The sequence below is a fragment of the Neoarius graeffei genome, chromosome 12 (assembly GCF_027579695.1).
Source record: "Neoarius graeffei isolate fNeoGra1 chromosome 12, fNeoGra1.pri, whole genome shotgun sequence".
In the NCBI taxonomy this organism is placed as follows: Eukaryota; Metazoa; Chordata; class Actinopteri; order Siluriformes; family Ariidae; genus Neoarius; species Neoarius graeffei.
This window is the reverse complement of record NC_083580.1, coordinates 54,523,703-54,544,092: the sequence shown is the minus strand read 5'-3', so window position 1 is coordinate 54,544,092 and position 20,390 is coordinate 54,523,703. Positions and strand designations below refer to the sequence as shown.

Here is a 20,390-nt window from a genome sequence, read left to right as displayed (position 1 = left end):
AATCCCAACGCTGTGAAACACGCCAGCCATCTATGGCGAGAAGTGCTGCTGTAGTTGAGAAACTCTCATTTCTCCCGCTTCCAACTAACTCCGTGACCCATACCAAAATAACAATGTCATGCTCATCACTTAAGGATGATTTATGCCAAGTTTCACGGAAAAATACAGCAAAATAAACTTGCTAGAAGCATTTTTCAAAATCCCAAACATTATGAAACATTTCTTGTAGGGTTTCAGGTTACAAATTTCGAGAATAGAGAAATTGCGGCGCAAAAGTTTGCCACTAAACTCGTGAAAATACTCCATCCTAGCGAGTTTCACAACCGAACTAGGCTACGTGACAGTCCGTGACCACCCAGGAATGTTCTAGAACAGTGGTTCTCAAACTTTTTTCACCAAGTACCACCTCAGAAAATACTTGGCTCTCCAAGTACCACCATAATGACCAACATTAAAATACAGTAGCGTAGTAGGCCTAAGTATTCATTAAAAACAAGGCGGAGGTTTTATTTAACAAGTATATTTAATATTGCTGGCCACTGTAACATTACATACAGTACTTTGAACAGTAACACTGTGTTTAAATATAGGAAAATAAAACACTGTACTTAAATAATGAATCAAATAAATTGGCCAAATCTGCAACATCTGTAGTCTCATCAAGCTGTATGGTAAAATATCTACTGTTCTTAATGCGCTCAATCAGTGTCTTTTTAACATCGTCAGCCATGTCATTTATTCTCCTTGACACGGTGTCATTTGAAAGCGGCACCAAGTTTAACTCTCTGGCAGCTTTCTCTCCACACATGATACGTGTCATCTCTTTGGCTAATGGTAAACACAGCAGTTCCCCGATTGTGTGCGGCTTACCGGCTCTGGCGATCAGGAGGCTGGCACGATATGAAGCTTCCTGTGCTTTGGCTACGGGTGTACCATAGGACAGAATGGTGGACTTGGACTGCTTCAGTTCATCACGTTTTCATAAAAAAAATCCATTGGTTTGTCCTTTAGTGCTGTGTGTTTGGTTGTAAGATGCCGTTTGAGATGTGATGGTTTCATGGACTCATTGCTCAGAACGTCCCCGCATACAACACACTGCGGCCTGGGCAGCTCCTCTGTCCCGCTCCAAATGAATCCCAGTTTTATGTATTTTTCGTCATACTTCCTCCTCACTGGTTTCTGCCGTTTGCTAGCAGTTCTGGGGCTGGTTTTGCCACTGTCGTTAGCATCTGCGCTCGGCTCACACACTTCAGTGTCCTCTTCAGTTCTCCCTCTCTCCTGATCCACGCTCCCATTCGCGGATTTAAGCCATGACAGTAATTTTGTCGTACTCGTCATAATTAGCAAAGCCACCTCCACCTTTTCCCATCACAGCCTAGTCTACCAATGGTGGATAACCGTCTGTCAGCGGAACCGGCGGGAATGCGTACGTACGCTACGTATGGCTACCCAGAAGCACTTGCAAACTTTTTAAAATTATTAACTTAATTTGTATCTCCTTTCATTTTCTTGTCATCGGTTGATAAGATATTTTTCATCCATTCGGATATTATGGATAGTATTTCACGTTTTATTTTATTTTATTTTTTAAATTTTATTTATATTTAATTAAGTGATTCTTTGGCGTACCACTAGAATGGAGCCCGCGTACCACAGTTTGAGAATCACTGTTCTAGAAGGTATGCTTCTAGGCACGTGCGATCGAGAAAGACGCCACGTGAAGGTAGTAAAGGTAGTATTTCCACTGTCTTATGACGTTTTTGCTTGTTTTAGCGCGATAATGCATTATGGGTAATCATTAAAATGCTGATTTCAAGGTTAAAATGGGTAAAAACAACTAATTTATATAGATATTGTAAAAATTGTGCCTAATAGTTATTTCAGTACATAAAATCAAAACCTGAATTTTTAATTTTTTTCCCTGTTACACCATTGTGCATCTATAGCATGCTACTCATCCCAGTGAAGTGCAGCCTAAAGTGAGGACAGAACCAGACACTTTATCCTGACTCAGGTTTAAACAAACTCACTCACCTGGTGCGGAACATCAGCGCTGGGTCCGTGTTGACGGCGGCCATCTGACCCACGTGTCTGATCTCTTTAGCGATCATGCGCAGCTTCTCAAAGTTCACCAGACCGTCCACCTTTGAACTGTTACCTAAAGAGAGGTGAGAAGGTTTCAAGCTCAAGCGATACTCCTTACCACCAAGCAGTGTGAAACAGGAAGTTGTATTATGGCGCATTTTTACATAAATATTGGGATTGATATCAGTTTACTCTGAAGAAACTTAGAATTAGATCCCATCCTTTTCTGCATCTTGTACCTGGACTGCATCCTGATAATATTTTAAATGAATGAATTGAGAAAAATCTAAATTGCGGTTTTGGTTTTGCAGATCAGTCCATAATATTTCACAGCAGAAGAATATAGTAGAAGTACATCTGCTAATAAATCCATTCTGTCTTACCCTCATGGAGGAAGGTGAGGTCTTTTTTGATAACTGGGAAGAGCGGGATGATTGGCGGCTGCAGGTTCTGGCTGTTGAGAGCGTTTCTGTACTTGGCCATGTTTCTGGACGGGTCGAACAGATCCAGCAGGTCATTAAACAGCTTATCGTACTTGCTAGGAAGTTTCCCCCAAGTTCCTCGCAGTCTAGACACGGGCGCCAGATTTAGACCACTGAAAAACACGAATGGATGGATGAAGCTGGTGTGTAAAGTCTACTGATGGATCATCTCAGATCTCCAACCTGTACTAACATCTGTAAACATAGCCTTTACAACAATTGGTAATCTTTGGATCTTAAATGCTGGGGTATGTGGGAATTGAGCATAGCAAGCTTTCATCCTTCTTTCCTCACCTGATGATGGCAAACATGGAGTTGAAGTTCTTGCACTCGCGGCAGTGCAGAGCGATCTTAATGAAGTGTTTAATGATCTTCATGCGCGTCATCTGGTCGGGCTCCCTCAGCACCTCAGTGGCCACCCAGAAGGTCTCTCGGTTTATGGACTCTTCGAAGAGCTTGAGGCTGGAAGGTACGGGGAGGTGTGACCGCAACTTGAAGAGGTCATCGATGTACTCAGTGGGCTCGATGGCAGAGAATAACTCGAAGGCACGCATGGAGAGCTGTGTGGCCACTTCCACAGTGCTGAGTTGTAGCAAGCTGATCTGACTCACTCTCTCAAGCTCCTGGGTGTCCTTGTCTGAGCACAATGTCTCCGTCTCCATGTTGCTCTTCAGGTAGTACCTGCAAATTTGGAGGTAGATACAGCCGTAAGGTAGAGGTCTATGATTGCCAGGTCAATATATCACCTCGTCATTATTTATAGTGCATTCTGCTTTGGGATGATCCATTATAGGAAAATAATAAATAATAATAAATATATTCAATCTCACACATGCAAACTCCTCACCTTTCGGCGAAATTCGCCGTTTTGGTCCCAAAATAGGTCACTTGTGTGAATCGTGTAGATCCGAAGAGGTTTTTTTTTTGGGGGGGGGTAGGCAGGCTACAACGCTATTGTTGCCAAACATTTCACTTACAAGGTTACAGCCAATCAAGATAAACAGTTACTAACACGCTTCTTTTCCATTGGAGTTCTGATCAGCTGGTGCACAACCCACTGCTGGTTGCCAGTCCTCGCTTACGAATATTCCACAGATTCAGACCGCAAAGTCACCTTTTTATAGAGAGATCTGGCAACCTCATCTCGCGACTGAATCTGAATACCAATGGAACAGTTTCCAGCGCGCTCGGGGGTGAATAACCATGGGCGGATCTACCGGGGTGGCATATGCCACTCTAAAAGAAAGCCTTGCCACCCCTGCTGCTACCCCAGTTGGCAGCGACGAATTCAAAGAAAAATTACGGCCAATTTGACATTTACGTGCGCGAATTTCCAATGTCTGACTGTGGCGAATGCAGCACGAGATAACGCCAGAGATTGGTTGTTTTGGAAAATTGAGAGGCGCGAAGCGAGGGAGCCAGGAGTCGCGAGGAAAGGAGACACGGGAGGAAAGAGGTAAAAGCTGATTAACTATCTATCAAAAAATGAAATTATAATGAATGAACAGTGCTAGCATAGTTGCGATGCTGATTTTGAGAGGATAAAAATCAGGTTGGAGAAGGTTATTAGCTAACTATACATGTAAGGCAAAAAAAAAAGTGTGTTTCCGGTAACCCGACCGATCGAGAATTTCCGCGTCGAAATTGCCGACCTTAAAGTTATTACAAATTTCCCTCGATATTTTAGTGTAAGTGGCGTTAGTTTGTCATAATTTTTTTGTTTCAACGCATTCAAGTTGTGAAAGAAACGATAAAAAGTAAAATGTTTTGCCACTTCTATCAGCCCTCCTGGCTGTAATGCAAGTTGCTTCCTCTTCAGTATACAAGTGCACTTCCATGGCAGGAAAAACACTACATTTTGCCGCCTATGTAGTCCCCTATTTATACAAATAGGAGTCATTCAGGATTCAGCCATGTTTTTGCTCCGTGTTTTTGCTCGACCCAAGTTCTACAGTAGGCTAGGCGAGGCCGGCTGCTTTTAATGGAAGTAGCCTAGCCTAGGACGTTAAACCATATTTTCACGTTATTTCTTGATAAGGTGTTTTCACATTATCACATGAAAATATCATGAAATTACGTGATATGTTATTACATGATAAATATATTGTAAAAACGTGATAACTCTGTTAACAATATCTTTTCACGTAATTACTTGAGTCTAAGCCAATTTTTTTTTTTTGAGTGTGGCAGCAATACGCTTCCGCAGATCATAACTCGAACTCTTGCGATATTTTTTTTATTCGTTTAAAGATTTAAAACACTTATTTTATTATGATGTGTGGTATAAAGGATTCTGTGCCAAAATACTATTTTGTAAGATGTTTACTTGTGTTAATTTTTTCGAATAAAATAAAACAAATTAAGAAAAAATTTTTCCTACCTACCGACCTTATTTTAGTATTTCGTGTTACCTGAAACACTTTTTTTTTTTTTTTGGCCTAATGTTAGCTAGGTCTGACATTAGTTTTGTGTAAAGTCGGCCACAAAAGTTAATATTGATTCACCGTCTGTCAAGGAAAACATTGCTATTGGCTGAAGCTTATGATTCAAATATTGAGGATCTTAAACATGAGTTACATCAGACGAGGAGAGTACTAGACAGAAAAAAGGGGGAACAGGAGAGTCCTACCACTCTCATGGAGTTCACTGGTTTTGGACCCATACCAAGATGTTGTTGTTTTTTTTTTTTTTGAGTTGTTCAGGTTGTGTAAAATAGCGGTTGTCTTGCCTGTGAGCAGTGCATCCTGTGAACGAAGTTTTTCATCTCTCAGGCTCATAAAGACTTATTTGCGGTCGACTATGACAGAAAAGAGACTATCAAGTTTGGCTGTACTCAGCATTGAATCAAAGCGCACAAAAGCATTAGATCTTGATAAATTTGTGAAGCGTTTTGCTGAGCAACATGGAAATCGCCGCATTCAGCTGTTGTAGGCATGACAAGTTCATGTTCTGCTCACTGGTGAGCCTTTACAAAGCGTGAGGAAAAAAAACTATAAAATGTGACACTGGTGTAAATGGTTTAAATCATGCTGAACTTGAAGCAGTGTTGTTATTGTTGTTGTTTTTTAGTGTCTGTTCTTTTGCATATACAGTATAAAACTGTCCAGAAACGGTATAGACCTCATCTGAGAATGTGTGTTCTTCGTGAACAATAAAGGCATGAGATTAAGTTATCTGTATGAGTTTGTAAATGGCAGTCTGTGCCCTTTTGTAGTGTGTACATACTATTTGTCGTCAAACTGTGATTAAATTCAGTGTATATATACATGTCTGTAATACGTTGCCACCCCTCAAAAATTCCTGCCCCCCTCTTGCCACCCCATAAATATTTTTCTAGATCCGCCCCTGATTTCACATAGGTGATGTCTTTAAGAAAATTGACAGACAGGGATTGGCCAGGTGTGTCCTCTGGGGTAGGTCTGTTAGATAGCACAGGCAGTAATATATACCTTTTTGTAAATAGCCCACTGTGTTGTACACAGGGGTGAAAATTAACTTCACAAAATATCAAACTTTACTGGCCACTGACAAATAAATGGTACAATTTACCGGCCACTCAACAGTAACTTATTAAGACATGTTTATGGAAAGTTATTTTGTACTGTATTAAATTCAAGATGTCACTGGTTGCAATTTTTTTTGTAACGTAGACTACGAAATGTACTTTTGCGCGCGTGCCGTGTCCCCGTGCATCCTTCTCACCTTTTTCACCCCTGACCAGTTTGCATGCCTGCAATCTGTTGTCTGCTGTTAGAAAATTAATCGACATCTTCTGACAAATCAGTTGAGAATTCAACAGTGCAGCGGTATAAAATAGTTCAAAATTGGACATATTAGTTACACAGAGATTAAATGCATAACTGCTGACCATTTTGCATGCGAGTGTGTTTAATCTGAGCTCATACCTGCCACTGAGCTGGAGTCTGTCTGCCGGTTTGGAGAGCTGTTCAGGAAGCTGCTGCTGCTGTTTGATTACACCCCCAGATGTGACAGACACCTCACATGGTGAATAAGCTTCAGGTGTGGCGGTCAGAGCAAACTCCTGGACGGCCTGAGTCACGACCTCCCCTCCCTGTTTTGACTGCGTCATTTCGACAGTGCTGTTGTCCTGGGATTGACCTACACCATCATCACTGCAGAACACAGCACAGACCGTGGTTAGACATTTAGCTCGGTCATGGTGCATTATATTACGAATGCACTTTTATTTTATCCACATTCACTGGATATGAGCAATCGTGTGCTCTGATTGGCTACTCTACTACTAGGATATCAACTCGTATACTGTGAGTAGAGAAAAACAAAATGGCGGTGCGTGTTGCTGAACCAACCGAGGACAAAATAAAAACTACTCAAAAACAAAACCCCCAAAACGCAAAAAGCAAGAAAATATGGAATAAAAGTATTTCATGGTAAGAACAAATCTTTTTTTTTTTTTTTCAAGGATGATTGATTATTATTAGCATTTTTCACAAATTGCTACTGTCATTTCGCCGGTATGTTTACATTCTAAGCGGAAATGATTTTGTCGGACGTTTTAGATAAAAGTTTTATTTATCGAATTCGCAAAAAATAAAAATGCTCTCTTTCTCAAAATCCAGTGAATGTGGATCGAAGAAAACAGTTATTCCACTCAGTCTTGTACATAGCTTATAGTCAACTCGATTTCGTGGAATAACTGTTAATTATATCGTGAATATATATCCACACTGACTTGTACAGCTTGGGCGGTAGAATACTGGTCACCGTCTTGCCAAAGATCTTCTTGAGCTTGTTCCTCCCGCCCACTGTGTTGGCCATGGCTTTCTTGCTCACTTTGTCCAGATCCAGATCCATCACCTGCTCCACAGCTGGATCTGGGAAAGAGCAATGGCTTGCCTTCTTGAGAATGTGTGGAGCCCCATTCCTCCTGTCCAGCTCTTCCTCATGGTCAGATTGAGCCAGAAGCTCCTTAAACACTGAGAAAAAATTACATAATAATTATGTTTGCTCATACAAGATACGTTCATTATTACTCATACTTAGAGTGCTGATCTCGGAGCAGTTTTCGCCCGAATGACAACCTAATGAAGCATGAAAGTTTACTGATTATGGATTATTAATCTTGAATTTTGGCTTTAGTCAAGTTGAATCCCAGAAATAGATGAAGCAGATTCCCATCAACACTGTTAAATGGCTATAAAAGAATCCTGAATTAGAAGTCGCATATCTTGGACTAATTCTCAGGCTGAGATCCATCAGCCATAAATCTGACTGTGTTTTAACCTTTGGGTTTTTTCCAATCTTCTAATTTCTTTCTCAATAGATGTGCTTGCTTGATGTGTAACTTACCCAAGAGATTTGTTGTCACAGTAATCGAGAGGTGCATATTGTTGCGCAGGATCTCATTTGCTTTGGACAGCTGTACGTTCTTAAAGTTCTGCCCATTCACCTCCAGGATCTAAGAGGAACACAGAGAAAACATACAGAGATATGGATCATCATGTTTTCCAAAGAGTCAACAGTCTTCACCTCTAAGCCACCAATGCTGATTATTATTTTTTTTTTATGGGGAGGAGGTTATTTTGGCATATTTCTGAATAATAACTCATAACAGCATCCTCCTATGCAAAATGTGTAAAGGTGATCAGATTCATGGAAGTCTTGCCCTGAACCAGTTCCACCTTTATAGCTACACCTAACCATGCCAAAGCAAGATATCATCAGAAGTACCTGATCTCCACGTCTGAGGCCTGCTTCTGCAGCTTTGCTACCCGACTCCACATTCTCAATGAAGATGCGATAGCCTTTCTCTGAGCCACCGAGCAGACTGAAGGCCAGAGGAGTCTCGCATGACGGCTTCGTCAGAGTCACCACGCGCAGCTTGGCTTTGGCAGCACAAGCTCTGTTTAACAGTGTTAAGTGGCCAAGCATTTTCTGTTTCATCACACAAGAGCAAAGAGATTATAGTGGGTTAGGGACAGCATTGTTTAAAAAAAATCATTTGTACTGACAGGTACATTAAAAAAATAAATAAATAAATAAACAGCACTCACCTCTCTCTCTAGATTGTTCTTAAATTCTGTGAGAAAGTGCATCATCTCGGGATCACCCTCAAAGTCACTGAAGTGTTTGTTGACCCACAGCAAGACTACCTGTGTAACCTATGAACACGAGCATTTATCCCAAAGTTAGAATATATAGTGGAATTTAAAAGTCCACTATCCAGGGTTCCCACTGGTGCTCGTCACACTCGTCATTGACGAACATCCTCCATCCGTGATGAAGAGAAAATTACTAGCAGTCATCACAGTGACAAAGGTATTTATCATTATCATAAGTCATCTTCTCTAGAAAAGCCAGAGTATAAAAATGACCTTGTGACCAATAAAAATCAACTACACTTAATGGAAATGAGCACCAAGCTTTGACCAATCGCAGTGCATCTTAATCGGCCTGGTGCGGTGGTGTAATTGTCTCTGCGTGAACCAAACAATGGCGCAGTCTAAGCTGATGAAGTTTTTCGGACGGTCTTATTCAAACAATGAAGATGATTTAAGGGCTGAAACAGCCACAGGGGAGGCTCACTTAGAGCCCCGACCGTCCCCGAGCACATGGGACAGTGTTAGTAATACAGGAGATGGTTAAAAAAATTTAAAAAAAGTGAAGGTGCTGTCAGACAGCAAGCAACTGAAGGGAGCTATGTTTCAGGGCCATGGCATGTTGAGTCCCCATGGCAAACGTATGATGAAAAACGTGGTGTCATTCTGTGTTCAGTTTATAAATCAACAGGAAAATTGGATTCCTTCACTGTTGGTTGTTCCAAGATCCTTCTCGACTCTGTTCAACTGTAAATCAAGTTTTGTGTTGAAGTTAAAGGCTAAGGGGAGTCCTAATACCTCTTTTGAATAATTCCCTTTAAAATAATCTTCAATAAGCTCAAACTAAAGAGGTTTATTCGCGCTTGATGGTGCACAGCGTGCCCAAAATCAACTCTTTCTTATTAGAGGCTGGAGTGAAGCCCAGATTTGATATGTAATGGAGAGGCCGAGCTGTATCTGTACAAATATTTGAATTGTGTCAGTTTGATTGGTATAAACCTGTATTAAGTCCACTGTGATAAGTCAGTAACTAAGAAAAATTACAGACTAAGCGAAGAAAAAAAATAAGAAAAAGTGAAGAATACTTCTTTGACTTGATTTTTTAATAAAAAAGTGGAGAATATTTTTCAGAACCCGGGGGAACCCTGACTATCGTTGTTATTATTCAAATGGAAGCTGTTTTTGGAATAAAATTCAATCGGCTCGTCGCAGCTAGAGGTCACGTGCTTGAATACCACATCGCTACGCCATACTGCAGAGCAAGCTTTCAGGTAAACAAAATCCTTGACAAGGTCAAGTACAAACATTTCAGCAGTTTATAGCGCTTAATCTCTCTCCTCTTTGAGAAGAATTGTCAAAGTAGTTTCCCAAGTTAAATTTGGCCTCATTTTTACAGGAAAAAAATTATTTTATCACAAAGACATGGACTTTTAACGGACGGCGTTTGGATCTTAATGGCCGAACGACATGCTGACTTCGCAAGGTGTATGTGTGTGTGTATGTATATATATATATATATATATATATATATATATATATATATATATATAGGGCTCGAAATTCGCAGTGGTCCGGTCGCCTGAGGCGACTTAATTTTTCATTTGGCGGGTAGTTCCTGTCACTAGCCAGCCCGGCTGGCTAGTTGAAAATAAAAAATATATATGAAGCAAAGATTCAGACACACTGTCAACTAAAGCCGCCACATATTAAGTGTGTGCCGTGTCTGTGTTAATCAGTGTGTTTATCGGCAGGACAGAAACTACTGAAGAATTCCGAATCATATCGTGTACGAGTCAGGCTGTTGTTTTTTTCACTACTGCGCATGCATATAACGCATCTCGTTGAATATCACGGTAATCACATGTAGTATTGGACCAGGTGGGTGGAGCACAGAAGCACGGCAGGCCAGAACTGAGTTCTCAATGAACTATTTATTGCTAGCTTTTCAGCCTTTTATCACTTCCCAGCTGCGCGTGCACACACATGTGTTCTGGTTGGGAAGAGAGAGCTCCCTTTCTCTGCTCTCCTCTCCTTTTAAAGGGCGCAGTCACTGGGGAAGATACACAAACACAGGTTAATCCCCATCAGGTGCAATGATTCCACCACTTACCTTCCCTGACTCCGCCCTCCATTCACAGACCGACGCTTGGCCACGCCCCCGCTGCCACATCACATTATCAAATTCAATAGATGTGGCCACATTATCGCCCATTTAAACACGTGTTTTTGTTGTTGTTTACATCTACATCTGCCAAAGCTATGTTGCGATGTGGAATTTTCTGAAAGGTGTACAGAAACCGCCAGAGATGGGGACAAAGCGACCTCGGTCTGAAGAGGAGAAACGACAAAGGACATAAGCAAACATGGGAGCAGGGTAGGCCTTGGCTGCAATACAATTTTTATGGAATAATTAATTTTTTTCAAGTTGATTCCTAGTCAGTATGAAGCTCCTAATGCTTTCTCTCTCATAAATGGTTAAATACAGAAAGCATGTTGGACATATTTCGGGTGCTATAGTCATGATAGTAAGTATATTTGCTTTCAATACTCATACACCAAGTTGCCAAGTTTTCCAATATATTATTATTTGTTGATATTATATAATGGTGCCCTGTGTTGTTCTCATTTATGTATTTAACAACAGTATCAAAATACTCGGGTCTTGAAATAAATGCACATTAGTCATGAACAATGGTAACTACTCTCTTTTGCGTTATTTTTGACAGAAGTAAAATTCATACATGAACAAATTTTGGCTAGTTGATTTTCTGTTTGTCTAATTACTTTGGAAGGTAACTAGTCCGGCTGGCTGGTGAAAAACAAAAAGAATTTCGAGCCCTTTATATATATATATATATATATATATATATATATATATATATATATATATATATATACAGTGGGGCAAAAAAGTATTTAGTCAGTCACCAATTGTGCAAGTTCTCCCACTTAAAAAAATGAAAGAGGCCTGTAATTTTCATCATAGGTATACCTCAACTATGAGAGACAAAATGAGAAAAAAAATCCAGAAAATCACATTGTCTGATTTTTAAAGAATTTATTTGCAAATTATGGTGGAAAATAAGTATTTGGTCAATAACAAAAGTTCATCTCAATACTTTGTTATATACCCTTTGTTGGCAATGATAGAGGTCAAACGTTTTCTGTAAGTCTTCACAAGGTTTTCACACACTGTTGCTGGTATTTTGGCCCATTCCTCCATGCAGATCTCCTCTAGAGCAGTGATGCTTTGGGGCTGTGGCTGGGCAACACGGACTTTCAACTCCCTCCAAAGATTTTCTATGGGGTTGAGATCTGGAGACTGGCTAGGCCACTCCAGGACCTTGAAATGCTTCTTACGAAGTCACTCCTTCATTGCCCGGGTGGTGTGTTTGGGATCATTGTCATGCTGAAAGACCCAGCCACGTTTCATCTTCAATGCCCTTGCTGACAGAAGGAGGTTTTCACTCAAAATCTCACGATACATGGCCCCATTCATTCTTTCCTTTACACGGATCGGTCGTCCTGGTCCCTTTGCAGAAAAACAGCCCCAAAGCATGATGTTTCCACCCCCATGCTTCTCAGTAGGTATGGTGTTCTTTGGATGCAACTCAGCATTCTTTCTCCTCCAAACACGACAAGTTGAGTTTTTACCAAAAAGTTCTATTTTGGTTTCATCTGACCATATGACATTCTCCCAATCCTCTTCTGGATCATCCAAATGCTCTCTAGCAAACTTCAGACGGGCCTGGACATGTACTGGCTTAAGCAGGGGGACACGTCTGGCACTGCAGGATTTGAGTCCCTGGCGGCGTAGTGTGTTACTGATGGTAGCCTTTGTTACTTTGGTCCCAGCTCTCTGCAGGTCATTCACTAGGTCCCCCCATGTGGTTCTGGGATTTTTGCTCACCATTCTTGTGATCATTTTGACCCCACGGCGTGAGATCTTGCGTGGAGCCCCAGATCGAGGGAAATTATCAGTGGCCTTGTATGTCTTCCCTTTTCTAATAATTGCTCCCACAGTTGATTTCTTCACACCAAGCTGCTTACCTATTGCAGATTCAGTCTTCCCAGCCTGGTGCAGGTCTACAATTTTGTTTCTGGTGTCCTTTGACAGCTCTTTGGTCTTGGCCATAGTGGAGTTTGGAGTGTGACTGTTTGAGGTTGTGGACAGATGTCTTTTATACTGATAATGAGTTCAAACAGGTGCCATTAATACAGGTAACGAGTGGAGGACAGAGGAGCCTCTTAAAGAAGTTGTTACAGGTCTGTGAGAGCCAGAAATCTTGCTTGTTTGTAGGTGACCAAATACTTATTTTACAGAGGAATTTACCAGTTAATTCATTAAAAATCCTACAATGTGATTTCCTGGATTCTTTCCCCCCATTCTGTCTCTCATAGTTGAAGTGTACCTATGATGAAAATTACAGGTCTCTCTCATCTTTTTAAGTGGGAGAACTTGCACAATTGGTGGCTGACTAAATACTTTTTTGCCCCACTGTGTATGTATATATGTATATATATATAAACCTTGTAAAAGCACTTATTTTAATTCTAGCTGCTCAAAGCAGCTCCATAATAAGTTTTCTAGGTATATAGTTGTTTTTGTAAGGTTTGGTGATGTCTTGAAACCAACAATTTGGTGTGATGAAAATGCGTACTTATTACAGCACATCAGTGGCTCAGTGTTCATTTTATGTGGCATGCTTTTGTTTTGTTTGTTTTTATTCACTGAGAAAAAGCGGTCTTTTTCAACGGCAGGAATCGCATTGCTATGGCAATGGGGTTGTTTACTAGTATCCTCGTCTAGATAGCCGAGTGAGATTTAAACTTCATAAAAGTGAAGTCTGTTGATTGGGGGATTTTGTTACCAGTAAAAATCACATGGTTACAGAAAATTTCTGATGAGATTTTTTTCAAATTAGAAGCCTTTATCTGTCACACAGACACAAAAAGAGCTGAGAGGAGGAGGGAAGCCGAGCTTCGTGTTAGCATCGCTGGAAATTGTTCATTTATGTCTTCAGGATGTCGCCAAACCTCACACAAACAACTATATACCTAGAAAACTTTTATTATGGAGCAATTTGAGCTGTTAGAATTCAAAGAAGTGCTTTTACAAGGTGTTTTTTGGTGCATATATATAAAATATACCTTGCGAAGTGGCCATGTTGTTTAGCCATGAAGATCCAAACACCGTCCGTTGAAAGTCAATGCCTTCGTGATAAAAATAAATTTTTCCTGTAAAAATGAGCCTAAATTAAACTTGGAAAATTATTTTGCCGATCCTTCAAGAAAGGGGAAGATATGAAGTGCTATAAACTGTTGAAACTTTTGTTCCTGACCTTTTCGAGGGTTTTATTTACCTGAAAGAAAGCTTGCTCTCCAGTATGGCATTGCTATGTGGTATCCAAGCACAAGACCTCTCGCTGCAAAGAGCCTACAGGACATCTTGATATTTACCTTGTCTCTGAGGCTGGGGTCATGAAACCACTCCAACAGTTTCCTGCCCACCACCATGGGGCTGGGCAGGAAGGTGCGGTAGGTGAGCAGGAAGTCCTCAATATAGGTGGGGTCCACCGCCGAGTGCTTTTCCACCAGGTACATGATGAGACGCTCGGTTGTGCCCTGTGGGATGGAACAACCATTAGATCTGGCTTTGTTACTGAGTCAAGATATTTTAAGTGGCTAGTTTCAGTGACCTTTCCTTATTCCTGCAATCAGCCAAGTGGCTTCACGCATTTGGTTTGCAGACTGACTCGGACATCACTGTGCTCTGTTCAGCCGATTATTATTTTTTAAATTATTTTTAATGCTCTAGAATCAACTGCAGCATGTGCTCGATACACATCTATGGAATTCAGTCTAAACTGTCGATCGTATAATTCAGCACTGAATCCTTCAGCTTAACAAATCTGCCACGTGAAGACAAATAACACTCCCAGTATCATTTAAAGCAAAGTTTATAAAAAGTCAAAGGCTCTGTTCACACAGGGTTCAAACGGCTCCTGAGAAAATTCCATCTTATTTTTGGCTCACTTTGTTTCCTCTGAGGAAATTGGAGACCAAATTATACGTGTGTGTGTGTGGGGGGGGATAATTTTAGTCGAATCTGGATTGACGTGTCTCAAATCACACACTTGTGTATTCTTCTAGATTGTTGAGTATTAACCTCTTTAGGTGACAATACACAGGGCAACTTTTTGGGAAATGTTGCTGGGCAATTGTGCTTCAACGCTTTCCTATTGAAGTTGGGCAACATAGAAATTATCTGAATGATTTTGATCACTTTGAGCATCGTTTTAAGATCATCCAATCAAAGTGCTAGCAGCAAATCACATGACCACCTGAGAGTTTCTGGAATTTCCAACCAATTTAATTCAAATCAAAACACATTATTTGTCCCCTAGGGACAACTTAAAACATGGCAGCATCTCAACTGCTTTTGTAGCAGTTACACAAGCACAAGTGCGCATGGTGAAAAGTATACACTACCGTTCAAGGGGTCACCCAGACAATTTTGTGTTTTCCATAAAAAGTCACACTTTTATTTACCACCATAAGTTGTAAAATGAACAGAAAATATAGTCAAGACATTTTTCTGGCCATTTTGAGCATTTAATCGACCCCACAAATGTGATGCTCCAGAAACTCAATCTGCTCAAAGGAAGGTCAGTTTTATCGCTTCTCTAAAGAGCTAAACTGTTTTCAGCTGTGCTAACATGATTGTACAAGGGTTTTCTAATCATCCATTAGCCTTCTGAGGCAATGAGCAAACACATTGTACCATTAGAACACTGGAGTGATAGTTGCTGGAAATGGGCCTCTATACACCTATGGAGATATTGCACCAAAAACCACACATTTGCAGCTAGAATAGTCATTTACCACATTAGCAATGTATAGAGTGGATTTCTGATTAGTTTAAAGTGATCTTCATTGAAAAGAACAGTGCTTTTCTTTCAAAAATAAGGACATTTCAAAGTGACCCCAAACTTTTGAACGGTAGTGTATTTATGTCTTAAAGCCACTGTGCCTCAATATCAGGTCACTTTTCATCTTCTAGAAATGAACTAACTGCAGCTGAATGTAAAACTTGGAAGCACATGACACAAAAACTCTGGTTTGTAAGAAAAGCTGCATTATATAAATGAGCTCATTCTGCCTTGATTTAATTAGTAATGCTCCTGGAAAATGTCTCCCAATGTCCAGACGTCACCCAGTGACCGTAAATCCTGTCTGAATAAGGTGTAAGAACAACTGACATGTTGAACCATTAACAAGATTTTTTTGTTGTTGTTGCTGTTGTTGAGCTCACCCTGGTGACAATGTATCCTTTTCTGTTGTCGGTGTGATCGAGCTGGCGATATTCTTTAACCATGATGACTTTTCTTTCCTCCTTGTCCTTCTCCATGTTGTTCTCGACTTGGTTAAGGATGCAGCAGTAGGCCTGTTGCGCTATACACACAAACTGAGGAGAAAGAGAGAGAACACGGCAGTATTATTAATCAGTAGCCGTGTTTCTATTAAATTTGAAATTGCAAACTAAAAATACGAGTAACAGAAACATGAATTTTAAAAAAACCTCAAGTTTTTACACTCAGATGAGGTGGTTTTTCAGACTATTTGATAGAGCACTAGTTCACAAAACTGGAAAAAAAAAACATTTTTCACATGACATGAGCAAATGGAGACACTACCTAGCTGAGAAAGAGTGTTCAGGAAGAGAGTTGTGGCGAAAGAAGAAGAAAACTGAGACTTATCCGAATAAAATCACTCCAAGGAACCGATAGACCACCTGTAGTTGCAGTGAAAATCCTACTAATGAGAGATAATTAGATCTTTGTTCAAATATATACACCAATTAGTGTCTCCGTAGCGATACGGAACTGGGGGGGAGGAGTCGCTCTCTGTCACTCATATATCTCTATATACACACTACTAAAGGAACTGTATGGAATTTCCAACAAATTCAAATCAAAACACTTTATTTGTCCCCTAGGGACAATTTAAAACCTGTTGAACTCAACACAGCTGGATGCACATACTCCAGACTTTGCACATGGATTGGTGACACCCCAGAGGAGCCCAAGACAACATTTTCAATTTTCAAAAACATGGGATTAGTGCTAATCCAACACACTATTCATTTCCCATAGGCTACATGCTCATGCTAACACACTGCACTCAGCCTCGGTGGGGAATCCCAGGCAATAACTGTGTGTGTGTGTGTGTGTGTGTGTGTGTGTGTTTGATCGGATACGATGGTTTAACACAAGCCAAATACACGCGATGTGAGTGGTAAGATGGCTTCACTTGTCTCTACAGCGGGGAATAGGCTACGAGCTCTCCAGATTTTATATTGAGCTCAGTGCCTGTTCCCCACTGTAGAGATGAGTGAAGCCATCTGGCTGCCATCTTACCACTCACATAGCATGTATTTGGCTTGTGTTAAACCATCATATCCACTCAAATTTGCCCCAAGAAAAGTATCTCCTGACTTTCTTTTCCTTTCATTATCTCCTTTTATTTTCTCAACTTTACCCATATTCCTTACATGTCTTCATAGCGCGCCCCTTCACTGTGATTTTTTCCCCTTCAGTTTCTGATCCGGGCGGCACGGTGGTGTAGTGGTTAGCGCTGTCGCCTCACAGCAAGAAGGTCCGGGTTTGAGCCCCGTGGCCGGTGAGGGCCTTTCTGTGCAGAGTTTGCATGTTCTCCCCGTGTCCGCGTGGGTTTCCTCCGGGTGCTCCGTTTTCCCCCACAGTCCAAAGACATGCAGGTTAGGTTAACTGGTGGCTCTAAATTGACCGTAGATGTGAATGTGAGTGTGAATGGTTGTCTGTGTCTATGTGTCAGCCCTGTGATGACCTGGCAACTTGTCCAGGGTGTACCCCGCCTTTCACCCGTAGTCAGCTGGGATAGACTCCAGCTTGCCTGCGACCCTGCACAGGATAAGCGGCTACAGATGATGGATGGATGGACTTTAACTTCACGACATTTGCAAGACAAATATCCTACTTTTCACTCCACTACATTTTTTATCAAGGTCCCTGTTACTCGTTACTATAAAGCAGCTTTGAATGTGGATGTTTTTTTTCTTTACCTTTATAAAACGTGATTGTTTTCCCCCCGCAGGTGACACTGAGAGCCTATCAGTAATCATAGGGTCATGTCCCGTCCATATACTGTCTAAAATCAAGTTCAGTGATTTCTCAGCAGCGTTATTTGAACACAATCAGTTGATGGTATAATAGAAGGAGGCGGTTCTTCTGGAGAATGCTCTGGGGAAAGGATTAAAGATTCATTTTGTTTTAAATGTTTGCTTTGTCTGCCTAAAACGAACCACATCACGGCCTATAAAAACTCACCGTCCAACCTGTGAGAGCATATTGAGGCCTGTAAATGTTTTATTCCAAAAGAAAACTTGCAATGAAGTTGTCTGTGCTTTTAGAGCTAGTGATAACATTGCAATAGCTGTGCAGTCTGGTTAGTCAAATGACTTTCTATGGATTTGCCCACCAAGTTGCCATAGCCTTGTCCACGGCTAATGTTAGCACATAGCTAGTTAACTTGGACACTGTTAGTTAGCATGTAAATACACAGTTATGCTAACATGAATAACGTTAACTTATCTGAAGTCCTTTCAGAAATATGTTTTAGCATAATCTTGCCAAATAAACAATGTAGAAATCTTTCTTTTCTCGTAATGTTAGTGACCCAATATGATTTGGAGTTTGAAAAATGTTTGCTAGCATCAGGTGGAGCTTCACTGACTCGCTAGCTTAATGTTAAACCACCATGATGACACAGCATGCGTTCATTTTGTGAATTCACATTTCTGTTTTTGGTAACGTTAACATTGCAGCTTTTGTGACCTTGCATAATTCCTATAGCTACTACGTATTTATTTATTTATTTATTTATTTATTTATCTATTTATTACTTTTACAGCCAAAGGGAAAAACTAGCTAGCATCTTATTGATGATTCTGTTTGGTTGTAAATTAGCACTAACGTAATCAGACTGTTACCAGTACGGTTGCAGTGCTGTGATTTTATAATTTTGTCTTGCTTATAGCAGTGTTGCTGTTGGGCAGTTATTAAGCTCGAGGTGTGGACCTGGGTTTTAAGCAGGTTGGATTGTCATTTTTATTTTCTGAGCAAGCTGCATTTACAGCTATTCCACTGTCTTCCTGATTAATATACATATATAGACCTCTTGCTGTCACGTGACCGAATCCCGGCTGGAATGTAGACAGCCGCCATCTTGTCGGTCAACAACACAGCTGAATATTGCTGCACTCGTATACAAAATGGATCAATTTCAACCGACGGACTACACGGCTCATTTTTCTAATGAACAGATAACTAGATATATGTCTAAAATAAATGACCTACAGATTAGTGACCCTTATCGATTACCGGACGTAGTTTTCACGACCGTGTCAGTGGATATTGAACTGCCAGAGGTGGAATACCCAGATGTGTATAATTACCTCATTAACTTTCCCTCGCTGTTCAGTGGTGAAGCACTGCGTGCTTATAAATCTCTGGGCAGTTATCTTTACAGAAATTCAGGATTTGTCAGCCGCCCTCAGATGTGGCATCTTGTAAACAAGAAAATAACAATCCTCATTGGACGGGTAAGTCACTTAAGTATTGAGTACTAGTACTGATACTAGATATATCAGTAGTATCTAGTATAGCACTGACCAGCCGATTATGGTTGAATATTTTATATTATAAGTTAGATTAAGTATCAGTAGTCTATCACTATTACTGTATATATGGTATACCTGATAGCAGCAATCCATTTTGCATGCCTGTCAGGGTCCTGTGGCAGCCTATGAAACTTTCTTCCCAATTTCTGACTTCTCCTGTTGTGGCATTTATATGCCATACAACTCTCCGGCATTGTGGCACGGTAATATTTGCAGATTTGGGCGAAAAGCAACGAAGAACAGAAGAACAATGAACAGAACCCACAGCTGATTGCGACTCGGGAAAGAAGAAAAGAAACCCGCCGCTTTGGTGTTTGCCAGCTCGCGCGCGCTCTCTCTCTCTCTGTGAGGAAAGAGCGCCTCTCACTCTCTCATTCAAAGTCAGTGTCGGTAAATTGCAATGGCAGAAATATGGCATTTGACCGACAAGATGGCATCTGTTTACAATCTGGATCGGCTGTGACGTCACATGCAAGTGGTCTATACACGTGTGTGTGCACACACTGCCAGAGCTGTCAGAACACTACCATGCTGCTTTGTGGGGGTGGGTAGGAGTGTTAAAATAAAAAAATGAAAATGACAATGGCTTTTCTTTTCTTTTTCTTTTGTCAGTTCAGTTGTGTTTCATTTTGTAACATTCTACTAGGCGTTTATTCTACAGGTTCTACAAGCTAGTCAGTAAATCCAGTAGGCCACTTCAGAGCAATGTGTTGACAGAAAATGTATTTTTAAAAGCAAGTACTCCAGTAAATCCAGCCACTGGGGGTGCATAAGCGTACTCTTGGTGCCGGTCCCAAGCCCGAATAAATTGGAGAGGGTTGCGTCAGGAAGGGCATCCAGCGTAAAACAGTGCCAAATCTAACATGCGGATTGAAAAGAGAAATACCATACCGGATTGGTCGGGGCCCGGGTTAACCACAGCCGCCTCCAGTACTGTTGGTCAACAAGGTGCCAGTGGAAAGTATACTACTATTGCACCAAAACAGAGAAGGAGAAAGAGAAGGGGGAGGCATGTTAGGAGAG

At 40.9% G+C, this 20,390-nt stretch overlaps 1 protein-coding gene across 1 annotated transcript in view; it reads right to left on the bottom strand.

Annotated features, from left to right (window-relative positions):
• LOC132894768 (rap guanine nucleotide exchange factor 2-like) overlaps positions 1-20,390 on the bottom strand; it is a 32,067-nt gene that overhangs the window by 4,759 nt on the left and 6,918 nt on the right. Inside the window, exons 2-11 of the mRNA XM_060934885.1 lie at positions 15,963-16,115; positions 14,108-14,272; positions 8,603-8,710; positions 8,280-8,483; positions 7,899-8,007; positions 7,282-7,525; positions 6,473-6,700; positions 2,862-3,248; positions 2,469-2,680; positions 2,035-2,158 (exon numbers count right to left, since the gene is read on the bottom strand). Of these exons, the coding sequence (XP_060790868.1) occupies positions 2,035-2,158; positions 2,469-2,680; positions 2,862-3,248; positions 6,473-6,700; positions 7,282-7,525; positions 7,899-8,007; positions 8,280-8,483; positions 8,603-8,710; positions 14,108-14,272; positions 15,963-16,115 (1,934 nt within the window). The remainder of the gene's footprint in view (positions 1-2,034; positions 2,159-2,468; positions 2,681-2,861; positions 3,249-6,472; positions 6,701-7,281; positions 7,526-7,898; positions 8,008-8,279; positions 8,484-8,602; positions 8,711-14,107; positions 14,273-15,962; positions 16,116-20,390) is intronic.